The 15,730-nt window shown below is 39.2% G+C and overlaps 2 protein-coding genes across 43 annotated transcripts in view; one reads left to right on the plus strand and one right to left on the minus strand.

Annotated features, from left to right (window-relative positions):
- Positions 1–11,309, minus strand: part of TMEM87A (transmembrane protein 87A) — a 62,692-nt gene extending 51,383 nt beyond the window's left edge. For 6 of the 7 annotated variants that reach the window (XM_054666745.1, XM_063793978.1, XM_063793975.1 and 3 more), the window contains exons 1-4: positions 11,106–11,249; positions 9,924–9,984; positions 6,130–6,215; positions 2,274–2,387 (exon numbers count right to left, since the gene is read on the minus strand). In XM_054666745.1, the coding sequence (XP_054522720.1) occupies positions 2,274–2,387; positions 6,130–6,215; positions 9,924–9,984; positions 11,106–11,249 (405 nt within the window). Of the gene's footprint in view, positions 1–2,273; positions 2,388–6,129; positions 6,216–9,923; positions 9,985–11,105 lie in introns of all 7 variants that reach the window. The other variant, NM_001243054.3, reaches the window with a different exon arrangement.
- LOC453361 (calpain-3) overlaps positions 11,076–15,730 on the plus strand; it is a 144,474-nt gene continuing 139,819 nt past the window's right edge. For 14 of the 36 annotated variants that reach the window (XR_010151630.1, XR_010151631.1, XR_010151632.1 and 11 more), the window contains exons 1-2: positions 11,451–12,355; positions 14,193–14,255. Coding sequence is in view for 27 of the 36 variants with exons in the window: in XM_016928015.4 (XP_016783504.2) it covers positions 12,327–12,355; positions 14,193–14,255 (92 nt within the window). In the remaining 9 variants the exon portion in view is untranslated. Of the gene's footprint in view, positions 11,296–11,326; positions 12,356–14,192; positions 14,256–15,730 lie in introns of those variants that run through there. The other 22 variants (XR_010151637.1, XM_063794793.1, XM_063794799.1 and 19 more) reach the window with 9 other exon arrangements.

Genomic DNA, 15,730 nt, shown 5'->3' on the forward strand with positions numbered 1-15,730 from the left:
TAGTAGAGATGGGGTTTCACCGTGTTAGCCAGGATGGTCTCAATCTCCTGACCTCATGATCCGCCCACATCGGCCTCCCGAAGTGCTGGGACTACAGGCGTGAGCCACCGTGCCCAGCCTAAACCTAATATTCTTGATGCTTAGGTCTGCTGTCCCTTCCACCATACTACATTTTTTATGCCTGTAAAAAACTACACTAATTATCTTTCTTACCAGTTATCAGTAGATGAGGCATTCTCCTTCCTGAGTAATGAGACTGTGTAATTCAACCCTGTTACATTAGACTGGGGGAGGAGAGGAAACCTTACCAATAAGCCAAGACCCTGGAAAGATTATAGCACATCTAAAAGTAGTCAGCCTCCAGCAACTACATGCATCAGGTAGCTTTCCATAATCAAATCCAAGAAAGACCAACCAATCCTCCTAGTCTAAGGGATAAATTTGGAAAACCAACAGAAAACATACAAACTACACAACATCACATTGCTTCTAGCTTTCTCTACCATTCTTTCACCATCTTAAAGCTATTTTCTTTTCCCTCCAAGACCATAAAATCTAATTTATAATAAAAGCGGAACTCTTCCTTCAATTACCAATTACTTCATCTGCTCATCAATTATCCATTTTTTTTTGTTTGTTTTTGAGACCAAGTTTCACTCTCGTCGCCCAGGCTGGAGTGCATTGACACTATCTCAGCCTCCTGGGTTCAAGTGATTCTCCCACTTCAGCCTCCCGAGTAGCTGGGATTACAGGCACCCGCCACCATGCCTGGCTAATTTTTTTGTAGAGACAGGGTTTCACCATGTTGGCCAGGCTGGTCTTGAACTCCTGACCTCAGGTGATCCGCCCACCTCGGCCTCCCAAAGTGCTGGGATTACAGACCTGAGCCACCGCGTCTGGCCTCAATTACCAATGACTAAATTTGTCTTCTTAATAATAAACTTTACTTCTAGTAATTTGACAGTTCAAGGCAAGTTGCTAAATATTCCAAAATAATTTTTAAATATAGTAAGGACAAGTATAGATGATAATTACTATCACTATTTTCAACACATATAAAATTTTTCTATCAAAAAACTGAGATTACTATTTCTAAGACAACAAAATTTGATATCAGAATCTCCACTTACATGATTACATATGTGTAAGCACGAAAAATGTATGATTATTCACATCTCCCTCTTTCTACAAAATTAAGGTGTGAAATTGAACTCTAAGACGATGATACCCTTCTGATTTCAGATCTATAGAAGTAAATTTTAAAAACCCTGATTTTTCTGGGAACATATTAATTAGATGAGGACACCAGAGAATTAAAAATGTGACGTTTTAAATGTCCATCAACAGATGAATGGAAAAACAAAATGTGGTACATACATACAATAGAACATCATTTAGCCTTAAAAAGGAATGAAATTCTGATAATGCTATAACATGGATGAACCTTAAAAACATTATGCTAAGTGGAAGAAGTCAGACAAAAAAGAACAAAAGTTGTATGATTCTATTTATATGACGTATCTAGAATAGTCAAATTTATGGAAAGTAGAAGAGTGGTTACCATGGTCTTGGGGTTGGAAGGTGGGGAATTTTTGTTTAATAGGTATGATGTTTCAGTTTGGGATGATAAAAGTACTAGAGATGGGGCTCAGCCCGGTGGCTCACACCTGTAATCCTGGCATTTTGGGAGGCCAAGGTGGGTGGATCACTTCAGGTCAAGAGTTCAAGACCAGCCTGGCTAACATGGTGAAATCCTGTCTCTACAGAAAATACAAAAAAAATCAGCCAGGCGTAATGGTGTGAATCTGTAGCCCTAGCCACTTGGGAGGCTAAGGTGAAAGAACTGCTTAGATCCGGGAGGTGGAGACTGCAGTGAGCCGAGATTGTGCCACTGCACTCCAGCCTGGGGGACAGAGCGAGAATCTGCCTTGGGGAAAAAAAAAGTACTGGAGATGGGTCGATGGCTGCACAGCAATGTGAATATATTTAATGCCACTGTATTATACACTTAGAAATGGTTAAAATGGTAAATTTTATGTAGTGTATATTTTACCACAATAAAAAAAATGGGGGTTTGCTTTTTACAGACAAAGGAAAGTACAACCTCTCTTTGATGAGTATGTATAAGTGGCTGACTATGTACCTATCAGAACATGCTTCCACTTACTTCTGCCAAAAGAAATACTTGAGGAGTCAGAAGTGGATATAGCCAAAAATATATACATTCCAATTTTTGCCTATTCTATTTATCTCCAATCACTTTCAAAGATTACCTGTGTTTTAAAGAGTTCACTGCAGTTCTGGAACAATTTTGATGATGTTTGATATTTCCCAGACAAGCCTCTTTTTTCCTTAAGTTTTTCCAAATACAACTCTACTTCTTCTGCCTGGAAAAAGAGATAATACAGAGTAGTTAACTCACCTTCCAAAAAATAAGATACTAAGAGCACAGCACAACAAATAGTTCACCTGTAGTACAGATACAATTTTGAGTTTGCTATTTTAAAAATGAACAGCATCAGATAAAGGCTCTACATAAAAGTATCTAAGAATCAAACACTATTAGACTCAAGGACTATTAGACTCTAGTCTTTGGCTCACAGGGCATAGTTCTACTAACAATTCTGAGTAGACTGGGAAACTGCCAGAGTGTAGAGGGTTTTGTCACATTAAAATATACTTAAAAGATTTACTTGACCAAATTAACAACATCAACAAAAAGATATTCATGCTCATAAGCTAAGATAGAGCAGAAAATTGTTGCAAGCACAGAACTAGGATAATCTTCTTAAAAATGCAAATTGAGAGATAGAAACAGAATGGAAAAGGTCTGAAAAATTCAACTCAGAACTATATATGTGTGTGTGTGTGTGTGTGTGTATATATATATATATATATATTTTTTTTTTAACTTTTATTTTAGGTTCCGGTATACATACGCAACTTTGTTATATAGGTAAACTGAACTCACAGGGGACTGTTTTACAGATTATTTCATCACCCAGGTACTGCCTAGTACTCAAGAGTTATTTTTTCTGATCCTCTCCCTCCTCCCACCCTCCACCCTCAAGTAGGCCCAGTGTCTGCCGTTCCCCTCTTTGTGATCATGTGTTCTCATCATTCACCTCCCACTTATAAGTGAAAACGTGGTATTTCGCTTTCTGTTCCTGTGTTAGTTTGCTAAGGTTAATGGCCTCCAGCTCCTTCTGTGTTCTTGCAAAGGAAATGATCTCATTCTTTTTTATGGCTGCATATGTATCACATTCTTTTTTATGGCCGCATATGTACCACATTTTATTTATCCAGTTTACCATTGATGAGCATTTAGGTTGATTCCATGTCTTTGCTATTGTAAATAGTGCTGCAGTGAACATATATGTGCATATGTCTTTACGGTAGAATGATTTATATTACTTTGGATATATACCCAGTAATGGGATTCCTGGGTCAAATGGTAATTCTGTTTTTAGCTCTTTGAGGAATTGCCACAGTGCTTTCCACAGTGGTTGAACTAATTTACACTCCCACTAACAATGTATAAGCATTCCCTTTTCTCCACAACTTTGCCAGCATCTATTATCCTTGACTTTTTAATAATAGCCATTCTGATGTGAGATGGTATCTCATTGTGATTTTGATTTGCATTTCTCTAATAATCAATGATACTGAGCTTTTTTTTTTCATATGCTTGTTGGCTGTATATCTTCTTTTGAAAAGTGTCTGTTCATGTCCTTTACCCACTTTTCTATGGGGTTGTTTTTTGCATATAAATTTGTTTAAGTTCCTTATAGAGGCTGGATATTAGACCTTTGTTGGATGCATAGTTTGCAAATATTTTCTCCCATTCTGTAGGCTGTCTACTCTATTGATAGTTTCTTTTGCTGTGCAGAAGCTCTTAAGCTTAATTAGATCCCATTTGTCAATTTTTGCTTTTGTTGCAATTGCTTTTGGCATCTTCATCATGAAATCTTTGCCACTTCCCGTGTCCAGAATGGTATTGCCTAGGTTGTCTTCCAGGGTTTTTATAGTTTTGGGTTTTACATTTAAGTCTTTAATCTATCTTGAGTTGATTTTTGAATATGGCGTGAGGAAGGGGTCCAGTTTCAATCTGCATATGGCCAGCACGCTACCGCAACACTATCTACTAAATAGGGAGTCCTTTCCCCATTGCTTGTTTTTGTCAGCTCTGTTAAATATCAGATGGTAGTAGGTGTGCGGCCTTATTTCTGGGCTGTCTTCTCTGTTTCATTGGTCTTTGTGTCTGTTTTGGTTACTGTAGCCCTGTAGTACAGTTTGAAGTCAGGTAATGTGATGCTTCCAGCTTTGTTCTTTGAGCAATATATTTTCAACGCTCAAGTATTCTAGATTATGGCAATTCTCAAAAGTGTGGCCGTTGAACCATAGTCAAAACTATTTTCATGGCTGAGCACAATGGCTCACGCCTGTAATCCCAGCACTTTGGGAGACTGAGGCAGGTGGATCACCTGAGGTCAGGAGTTTGAGACCTGCCTGGCCAACATGGCAAAACCCCATCTTTACTAAAAATACAAAAATTAGCCGGGTGTGGTGGCAGACACCTGTAATCCCAGCTACTTGGGAGGCTGAGGCTGGAGAATCACTTGAACCCGGGAGGCAGAGGTTGCGGTGAGCTGAGATCGCGCCACTGCACTCCAGCCTGGGCGACAGAGTGAGACTCCGTCTCAAAAAAAAAAAAAAAAACTATTTTCATAATAATAATAGTATGCTATTTGACTTGTAATGATATTACAAAAGCAATAGTGGGTAAAACTGTTGCCCCTTATCAGGAACTAAGGCAGTGGCATTTAATTGTACTAGCAGTCATATTCTTCATAGCCACAAACTGGCAGTTTTTAATAATGCCAGTTTTATGTAAGAATATCCTAGATAAAGCAGTAAAAATTATTAATGTTATTAAATCTGGACCTTTTGAGTACCTGACTTTTTAAATAATCTAGGTGACAAAATGGTTAAGTATGCAAAATACAATAAATTATTGTCTTGAGATAAAGCACTCTGCAATTGCTTTGACTTGTGAGTTAAACTAATCATTTTTTCCACGAAACACCATATTTACTTGAAAGAATGACTGAAAAACTACCATTACTCAGACTTGGTTATTTGAGAGATATTTCTCTGGAAATGGGCAACGGAGGCTGTCCCCTCAAGGAAGACAACTGACAGTATTCACTGCCAAAATAAAATTTGAGATTTCAAGCAAAAACTGGAATTTTGAAGAACTTGTATCTGCTACTATGAATTTAACGGCTTCCAAAACTTAAGAACCTACTGATGAGATGAAGAGGGCAGGGTATAGTTATAAACAATGTAATTTTTAGCTAAGTGTGAAATGAGTTAATATTTATAAAAATGTATATAATTCAGTCAACTGCTGTTTTCTAAATGACCAATAAATGATGCTACAAGATCACACACAGGTAAAAGATACATTCATATCAGTGGATTTCTTATCAGAAAAAGTTCATTAATATTTCAGATTCCACATTGCAACTAACCGTTAAAAACTTCCACTTGTTGAGTTTTGGTATACAATCAAAAAAGAATATCCTCAGTTATCTGAAAAGGCCATTAAAATACCATTCCTTTTCCCAACTATATATCTGTATGAGGTCATTATTTTCTACATGTACTTAAGCCAAATTATTGCAACAGACTGAGTGAAGGAGGGAATATAAGAATCCAGTGATCTTCTGTTATGCCAGATAATAAACAAATTTACAAAAATACAAAACAATCCTACTCTTCTATGTGGTTTTCTGGGAAAAAGTTATTTATATTAACATGTAATAAGTTTATTATTGCTACTTTAAAATAAATTAATAAATATTTTTATATTTTCTCAGTTGTAATTTCTAATAGCATAACCCACATGCTCAAAGGCTTTCTGGAGTCCACAATAATTTTTACAAATATAAGAGTTCTGAAACCAAAAAGTTTGAGAATTGATGGTCTGCAAATTGGGAAGCATGCATTCTAGTTTCAGCTCTCCTCCTCCGTAGCTACATGATACTCTTTCCTCTATGAAATTAAGAGACTGGAACCAGATAATCACTAAGTTCCAAGAAAACTCTGTAATTTTATGTTCCTTACCTTGAAGTTATAGATTTCATTGTAACAATCAGCGCTTTTCAGATACCAGGTTATATTCAAAGACAGGTCACAAGGTTCTCCATCAACTACAAAAGAAGAAATCTTTGTTAACAAAAGATAATTCTCCAACAAAGCATTTTTCCTAAACTGTTAACCTACATCCTATTTATTTCGTACCCTAAACTGAGATACTCAAAGACCATCCTTTCTCCAAACATAAGGTATTGAAATAATACGTGCAAAAAGAGCTGGATATTAAGATAAAAGTATTGTTGTTCATAGAAAAATAGCAGGTAAGCAGTTTTTAACCTCTGGAAACTGTGGATCTATTTTTATGCCATAAAGTCTTAACTTCTGGATCTCTATTGAGAAAAACCTGGGAGTGATAAAGCACTCCTAAATTCAAGCCAGTCTTCTATTATTTAAGTATTTATTGAGCAGGCTAGGTGCGGTAGCTCACACCTATAACCCCAGAAGTTTGGGAGGCCAAGGCAGGGGGATCGCTTGAGCCCAGGAGCTCAAGACCACCCTAGGCAACATAGTGAGAACTCATCTCTACAAAAAATGATTAAAAAGCTAGGCGTGGTGGTACATGCTTGTAGTCCCAGCTACTCAGGCAAGGGAGGCAGGAGGATCACTTGAGCCCAGGAGGTCAAGTCTGCAGTGAGCCATGATGGTACCACTGCACTCCAGCCTGGGCGACAGAGCGAGACCCTGTCTCAAAAAACATAAATAAATAAATAAATAAATAGCACAAGTATTACAAAGGTATAATGGCACACTGTTAGGCTAAAGAGGGAAACGAGTGGAAACAAATTATTAAGACCCTTCAAAAGGCTAGTTGAAGAGCAATAATAAAATTAGGAATGCATGTCACAGGGCAATATTCACAACTGTTAAATGGTGTTAAATGATGATATACATAATAGTTCCACTGAGAGCAAAATTGCTATCTCAGACCTTGAAAGATATCAAGATAGAACAGAAAGAGCAATGAACGAAAAGCAAACATGGCTGTGGAAGGTAGAAATAGCAAAAGCAAAGATAAGAGTATCAGATTTTTTTTTCAAAGCCTACCTTAAAAGAGGCCTCAAGGAAGCTCATGTTATCATGGAAGCTTCATAAAGCTCATTAAACACAGTTTGGAACACAGTATTCTAATGGATCAAGACATTATTCTGAAGACTTGGGAGGGTAAATCTGACTATATGACTGATTAGCTGGAGGAAGTCAGTATTCGCTTTTATCTTTGATTCTAGCTATGAAAGGAAAAATATACTAAAGACTCCCTACTTTATACAATGTGACAAAAATAAACATGACTGCATTTAGGAATCTACTTTTCGTTCATAACAAAAGACGCAACCTAATTATAAGCTTCCTTTTTTCTTTCTTTTAAACTGTTTTCTCAAACTAATTTTTAAATGACCAACACATTTTCAAAGGACTCTATTAGAATGTTCAAAAATTTGACCTGTTGGATAGAATTTATGGAAATGATAAAAAGCAATTGGGCTATGAACTATTCAAAATAATCCATACAGGGACAGGATTAACTAAGAAAAAGCCAGTAAGAACACATCCCCCAAACAGGAAACTTGTAAGGAAATTTGGAAGCAAAAATACTGCTGTTTATGTTAAAAGACAATATTTAGAACTTTAAATGAAAGGCTTTAAGAGACAATAAAAATGGTCCCAGCTATTCCATGGAAAGCTATATACCATCCCCCAAAAAGTACAAAATCAAAGACAACTGGTAAATATGAGAAAGCACAGAAATAACAAAGAAAAAGATAATGTAAATATTAAAGTGTCTCAGGCCGGGCACGGTGGCTCACACCTGTAATCCCAGAACTTTGGGAGGCCAAGGCAGGCAGATAACTTGAGGTCGGGAGTTCGAGACCAGCCTGGCCAATATGGTGAAACCCCATCTCTGCTAAAAATACAAAAATTAGCCAGCGTGGTGGCACGCGCCTATAGTCCCAGCTACTCGGGAGGCTGAGGCAGGAGAATCGCTTGAACCCAGGAAGCAGAGGTTACAGTGAGCCGAGATCGTGCCACTGCATTCCAGCCTGGGCGTCACAGCAAAACTCCGTCTCAAAAAACAACAACAAAAAATAAAGTGCCTCAAATCCTCCAAAAACAATGAAATATAAACACTTCAAAATACGCAGTTGGGGCTGGGCATAGAGACTTATGCCTGTAATCCCAGCTACTCAGGAGGCTGAGGCAGGAGAATCGCTTGAACCTGGGAGGTGGAGGTTGCAGTAAGCCAAGATTGTACCACTGCACTCCAGTCTGGGTGACAGAGTGAGACACCATCTTAAAAAAAATGCAGTTGGTTTAACTTGGCAAAACACCACTAGATCAAACTACAAGTGAAAAAAAGACTGGACCTGGACCTAATAAAAGAATAGAACACCAAACAGGCTGTCAAGCTATTCCAAAAGACAAGGGTTACTAGGTTACCCAGTAAACCAATCTCACAAGGCCAGTGTCAGAGTAGATTTGATCTAAATCAAATGTAAGTCATTGGTCAGGAGACTGATTACATATTCATGGATACAGTATATATTCTTCAGAGAAATTCTACCTGCTGTTTTCACTCCCACTAGAATGTAAGCTCGACGAAGGAAGAACATTTTTCTATTACTTCCCCACAGTCTATGCAATAAGTAATAATTACTCACTAAACAATTGAAAAGAATAAAATTATCCAACTATGACTTAAAATTTTGCACTTCCGTGGAGACAGTATGCATAGAATCACACATCTATCATCAGGATTTTTATCCCTCATCTAGAAATAAAGCTGCCCACGATCAATCGTTCTCTAAATTAAAGCCGGTTTCAGAACTAAAAGGAAGCTTTTATTGAACACACAATGGGATACTTTAGATTCAGATACAGTCATTTTTCCACTAGACAAACTAGTTTTGTTCTACATAATCCCTATTTCTTGATAATATCTGAGCTTCCTCTTCCAAGGCAGTAAAATACTCCTTTTGTAAATAAAAGATCTACTAAATATATTCCTTCATAGCCAACGGCCTGACAAACCTAGGTCATGTTTGCAGTAAACATTTAACAAGCACACAAGAGTAAAACCTCTTTAATCCACACAGAACAGATTAAAACCACCATGCAGGGAATCAACCCCAACATAATCACAGTCATGCACTACATAACATTTCAGTAAATGAAAGACTACATATACAACGGGGGTCCCATAAAATTGTAATATCGTATTTGTACTCTACTTTCCTATGTTTAGATATACAAAAACTTACCGTTGTGTTACAACCACCTATAGTATTCAGTACAGTAACATGTTATACAGGTTTATAGTCTAGGAGCAATAGGCTGTACCATACAGACTAGGCGTGTAGTGCCATCCAGTTTTAAGTATACTCTATGATGTTTGCATAATGACAAAATCACCTAAGGATGCTTTTCTCAGAAAGTATCAAATGTAAATGTAATTCGACTGAGATGTGACTCAATATTCAATGTAGTATATACAGCATATATATTTATACATTATATATACTAATATATAATGTCTACATAGTGTATATATGCAATGTAAACACCAGAAAAACAAGAGAAGAAAATAAAGTTCACACAAGTACTTTGAAGATGATTCAGTAAAAGGACCTTAGTAATACTAAAAATATTTATACCTAGATAATGCCAGACTATTAGATTTCAGAACTTATAAAATAGGTAATTTAAAACATTACCTATAAATTTTTAAAATTCAAATCAAAACTTCATGAAATTCAAAAACTCACACTTCAGGAAGATAGTGGTATTTCTGAAGAGGATCTTTCCAAAACTAAAATAATTTTTCCCCTGCAAACATAAAGGAAAGATAATTAGCCTCAGATGGCTTCAATTACCAAAGCATCATATAACTAAGACTGCTAGAAATTCCAACTTAACTTAAATCTTTATGGGACGTACCCCTTAATCAGTTCATTCCCTTTACTCACCAATCACTGCTCAGAATAACCAATCATTTTTTCTAATGAACTATTCTGTGTGCAAATAACTAGAGTTTTATTTTCAAATCTAAAAAGACTTAACTATTAACCATTTTAGTAACAAGTAAAAACCTAATTGAACACCTGAAAATCTTCACCACTGAACAAAAGTATAACGTTTACCATAATAAAAGCCCAAATAAGATTTGGACATTACAATCAGTGAGCAGAGCAGAATGAAACAAAAAGGCCAACGTAGGTTTAATGGGGCTTATGCTTTTCAGCATTTCCTCCCTGCATCTGGTTTTTGTCTGCTCACAGGACTATATCTGTTACTGAAATTAGGTTTAAAATGGGTAAGGGGCAGAAAGGGTCAACCCATGTAGTTAATTATCCAAATGAAAGACTAGCCTTACCACATTAAATTTTAAGTACTATTTCTTCCATTTTAACCATTCCCATGTTAAAACACATTTCTTAAATCTCTATGCTTTCTAGCCACACAGTAAAGCTTAGAATAGCCATTCCAAAGTTGAAGCGAAGTCGAACCATCTCGTAAGCAGAATTACCCAGGGACCAAGAAGTGCAGAGGAAGAAAAAGAAAGAAAGAAATGAAGACTCCTATTTACATATCTTTCTTATCCAACCCGGGGACACTGGATTCTGTGAAACATCTGAAAGATAAACAACTCTCCGTTTGTACATCAAGTTTACATCTCAAGTCAGGCACTGAAAGTTCTGTTTTTCTGATAAGAAGCCGCTCCACCACTCCTTTCTGTTGCTGAAGTGGCCCTTACATTCCCGCCAGCCTAATCACAGAAGTGCGCGGCTTTCCACTCCAGGGAGGTGGGTCCCAGTTGGCTAGCCACACAGACCATTCCAGCAACCCCACCCCTTTTGAAGAGACTTTTGCGGAACCTTCATGGACCCCTTGGGCCGCCGTAGCCCCACCCCTCGCTCCTCTAGGTTCAGACGTTAGTGAATACTCACCGACGGTATCGGAATGTGCCATTTGGACCGGTCGGCAGCAGCTACGGTTGCCGGTCCCGCACTGAAAAACGACAGTGGTGACGGGTGAGCTCCCAGAAGCAGAAGAATGACAGGCAACACCTGAAGCCACGCAGCCGCCGCCATCTTCACAGCCGTGGAGTGCCTACCGAAAGCATTTCACCCTTTTCCGGTTCGTCCCGCCTTCTTCCGGCTCTGCTCTAAGGGCGGGATTATCCGGGTCCTGGAAACGTCGCGGGGCTTGTTTGCTGTGCGGCGTAGCGGCGTCTCTCTCAGACAGTCGTCTGTGCGCCGTGAGACTTTGGACCTACTGCGCAGGCGTCATCCGGTTGGAACCTGGTCAGCTGGGTTAGAGAGATCGCTACATGCCAGCCTGGCCTGAGTCTTTTCTGTCTCCCAGCCGTTAAAGGTTTTAGGACCAGGCAGGCACCCCGTGCAGGATTTGGCTCTCTACTTCCGCTCGCCCCAGCCCTTCATCCCTTCTAAGTCAGTGTCAGACTTTGGGGCCAGAAAGTCTGGAAAAGCCCTAAGCCTGGCTGCCCAAGTGGCGTCTAGTAGTGAGTTCTCCGGTTTGGGTGGTATTTAAGCAAAGGCTGGAATTCGGCGGTGGTGGAGTACACGCGATTCCTAGACTGGGTAGTGTAACAACCTTCAAAGGCCCCTTCTAGCCCTGAAGAGTACGATGCTGCAGTACAATCTGGCTGGAGACCTAGCCTCCAGCAAAGACCCGCCCGGCACTTCCCACTGTTAACCGAAAACGGAGACAGGGTCAGTTTTCAAAATCTGTGGCGTGACCCCGCCACTGAGATGGATCTGCAGATGCTTCGTCCCAGTCAGGGAGGCCGTCTCGGCATTTCCAGGTTCTTAACGCTCTTGGTTTTTACCCTCTAGGACTCATTGCGTACACGCCCTCACCGCCGCCCAGTTTCGGTTCCTAACAAGCACGTTCCTCATCAGCCACCCATAATCAAGACAAATTTGCCAAATAAATCATTGTAGAAACGCTAGTTTGGGCCTGAAAAATTCCAGGAGCAAGATACAAGATTTGTCACTCCATGAGAATCTGGAGGGGACTCCCTTCCCAGAAACTTGACGATGAAGTACTGGTTGTAATTTTAGAAAGACACCCAATCGGCTTTTTTAAAAGATCGCCCAGGGCCCTTGTCCTGAGAGCTGGGAGCTGGTCGGAGTGACAGAGAAGCCATGGAAGCAGCTGTGAAAGAGGAAATAAGGTAAAGGCCAAGTGCTTCTGTAGCGAGTGACCCCAGGGTCCCTAGAAACAGGGAATAGTGTTTTAATTGCATTTCTTATTTGCGTATTTGGTATTTGCTGACCTTTATCTTTTCTCTCAGTTCGCGGGAAGTTAGTTGATATTAATAGCCTCTCATAAAATACTTTCAGGATGGTTAAATAGGCCGGGTGCAGTGGCTCACGCAGGTAATCCCACAGCACTTTGGGAGGCCAAGGTGGGAGGATCGCTTGAGTTCAGGAGTTCGAGACCCCCTCCCCGCCCCCTCGGAGTCCCAGCTACTTGGGAGACCACTGGGAGGATGGATTTGGAGGCTGCAGTGGAGCTGTGATCTTGCCACTGCTTGGGCAACAAAGTGAGACCCTGTCTCCAAAAAAAAAGGATGGTTAAATAACATTAACAGTGGAAAAGTTGCAATCAGAACTCTTAACATGTGAATTTCAGGCATGTTGCTTTCCAAATTCATCTATAATCACCCCTTCCTATATCATCCCAGAGTTAATTCTTCGAAGCTGTAAAGAGGAAACAAAAGATTCTCCAATCTTTGTATACTTGATTAAAATAAACTGGGCCGGTTCGCTCATGCCTGTAATCCCAGCACTTTGGGAGGCCTATAGGTGGGCAGATTGCTTGAACCCAGGAGTTCAAGACCAGCCTGGGCAACATGCTGAATCCCTGTCTCTACAAGAATTTTAAAGTTAGCCAGACGTGGTGATGTGGGCCTGTAGTCCCAGCTACTCAGGAGGCTGAGGCAGGAAGATAGCCTGAGCCCAGGAGGCAGCAGTTGCAGCAAGCCAAGATCGTGCCACTTCACTCCAACGTAGGAGGCAGAGTGAGATCCTGTCTCAAAAAAATTTTTTTTAATAAATTAAAATAAACGGACAAAGACTGAGTTCAGTGAAGGACAAACAGTTTTTTAGTATGGCCAAGTATATCTGCCTGGGCTTGTTTTCATAATATTTCGACGTTTGTGTTCAGTCATAGCTTTCTACATAATCATGGACATGCTGACTACAGATGCATTCGGCCACACTAGTGCATGAAAGCCGGTGTAATTTTTTTTTCTCCTTATAATCTGTAGTTGTTTTAATCAGATGGAGGCTAGTTTAAATACATATACTCAAACTTCAATATACATATATCTGATTCATGTTTTATCCCAGAAACAGCTCTTCTGGAAACTTGGTTTTAAAAAACATGGCCCCTAGTTTGTCACCTCATCTTAAAAAGCAAGAAATTCCCCTTCTACGTCTGTTCTGTTCTTATTCTAGCACCTTGCACCTCTATTAAAGCATTTGTCAGCTTGTATTGTGATTGCTGGTAAAACCCTAACTGATAGCTTGAACACAGTTCATATCTTCCTCAGAGCCCAGCTCTCAGGAAGAATATTCTGAAAATATTTTGTTGAATAAATCGGTGGGTGGGTTATGGTTCTTAGTTTGTCTGGTTGGTTGGTTTTGGTTTGTTCGTTTTGGGATGCTGTTTTGGTTTTCCTCCTTCAGATTTTACTTTTGCAGTCATAGCCTTCAGTCATTATTTCAAAAGAATATGTCTCATAAGTGACAGTGATCTTTTCCCATTACTTTTGGAGTAATCCCAGAACCTGATGTTTTGTTGTTTACCTCAGAGGATTTACAAAAGGCTATTGTTCTGCAACATAATGTGCTATTATGTTACACTGTGGCCGTGACACAATTTTGCATTGCAGAATAGACTCCAAAGGTTTATTTTGCATGTTCATACTGTCGTTAGAGAAGGTACAAAAGTTGGATTCACAAGCCCTGTGTGAAATAAATTTCTCAAAATGTCTTTTTATTTAGTGTTGAAGATGAAGCTGTAGATAAAAACATTTTCAGAGACTGTAACAAGATCGCATTTTACAGGTAAGGAAAATAAATATAGTAACTAGATCAAAACATCTCTGACAGTATTTCAAAATTGATGCTTATTAAATTTTTGGAACTGATAGACTTTCCAAGGAAAGGATAATTTAATAATTAAGGAAATCATCAGACAGGAGACTCACTTTTAACTTTATACATTTACTCCTGAAGTATTTAAATTTTTCAATAAACAGCTATTTTATTTTAAAAGCCAAAATATTTTTAAACTAGTTTTAAATTTTGACGCTTTGAATAGATAATACTTTTACATGGTTCAAAAATAATATAAAGAGCTATACATTGAAAAATGTTGCTTCCACTCCTGTCCCCTTCTACCCATTCCTCATCTTGTCCCGAGTAACCAAATTTCTTCATTTCTTATTTATCCTTCCAGTATTTTTTTGTAAATACATGTATTTTTATATTATTGCTTTTCTCTTTTTTTAATCACCCCTTTTTATACCAAATAGGTTTTTTTTCCTGCTTTATAGTTTGTTCTGAGGAGAAATTCATATGAGTGCATGGAGATTGTTTCTCCTTTTTACAGCTGCATAATATTCCATGGGGTAGATATACTATTAATATAATTTATTCAGTCTGTCTCTTATTGCTAGACCCTTGGGTTGTTTTTAATCTTTTGCTAAAATAGCACTACCACAATGAAGAGCTATACATAGGTCATTTTCTACACATGCAGGCGTATTTATAGGATACCTTTCTAGGAGTGAGATTACTGGGTCAAAGAGTAAATGCATTTGAAATGTGTTAACTATTACCAGATTTCCCTCCATAGGAATTATACCATTTGTACTCCTATCAACATTATATAAGATTGCCTGGCTGGGCAAGGTGGCTCACACCTGTAATCCCAGCACTTTGGGAGGCCAAGGCAGGCGGATCACCTGAGGTTGGGAGTTTGAGACCAGCCTGACCAACATGCACAAACCCCGTCTCTACTAAAAATACAAAATTAGCCAGGCATGGTGGCGCATGCCTGTAATCCCAGCTACTTGGGAGGCTGAGGCAGGAGAATTGCTTGAACCTGGGAGGCAGAGGTTGTGGTGAGCCGAGATCGTGCCATTGCACTCCAGCCTGGGCAACAAGAGTGAAACTCCGTCTAAAAAAAAAAAAGATTGCCTGTTTCTCCAGAGATACAAAAAATATGCCTTTAAAATCTTCATTTTATTTTATTTTTATTCATTTTTTGAGACGGAGTCTCCCTCTGTCACCCAGGCTGGAGTGCAGTGGCGCAATCACTGCCCACCACAACCTCCACCTCCTGGGTTCAAGCGATTCTTCTGCCTCAGCCTCCCGACTAGCTGGGATTACAGGCATGCACCACCACGCCCGGCTAATTTTTTGTATTTTTAGTAGAGAGGGGGTTTCACCATGTTGGTCAGGCTAGTCTTGAACTCCTGACCTCAGATGATCCATCCACCTCGGCCTCCCAAAGTACTGGGATTACAGGCATGAGC

The sequence above is a fragment of the Pan troglodytes genome, chromosome 16, assembly GCF_028858775.2.
Source record: "Pan troglodytes isolate AG18354 chromosome 16, NHGRI_mPanTro3-v2.0_pri, whole genome shotgun sequence".
NCBI lineage: Eukaryota > Metazoa > Chordata > Mammalia > Primates > Hominidae > Pan > Pan troglodytes.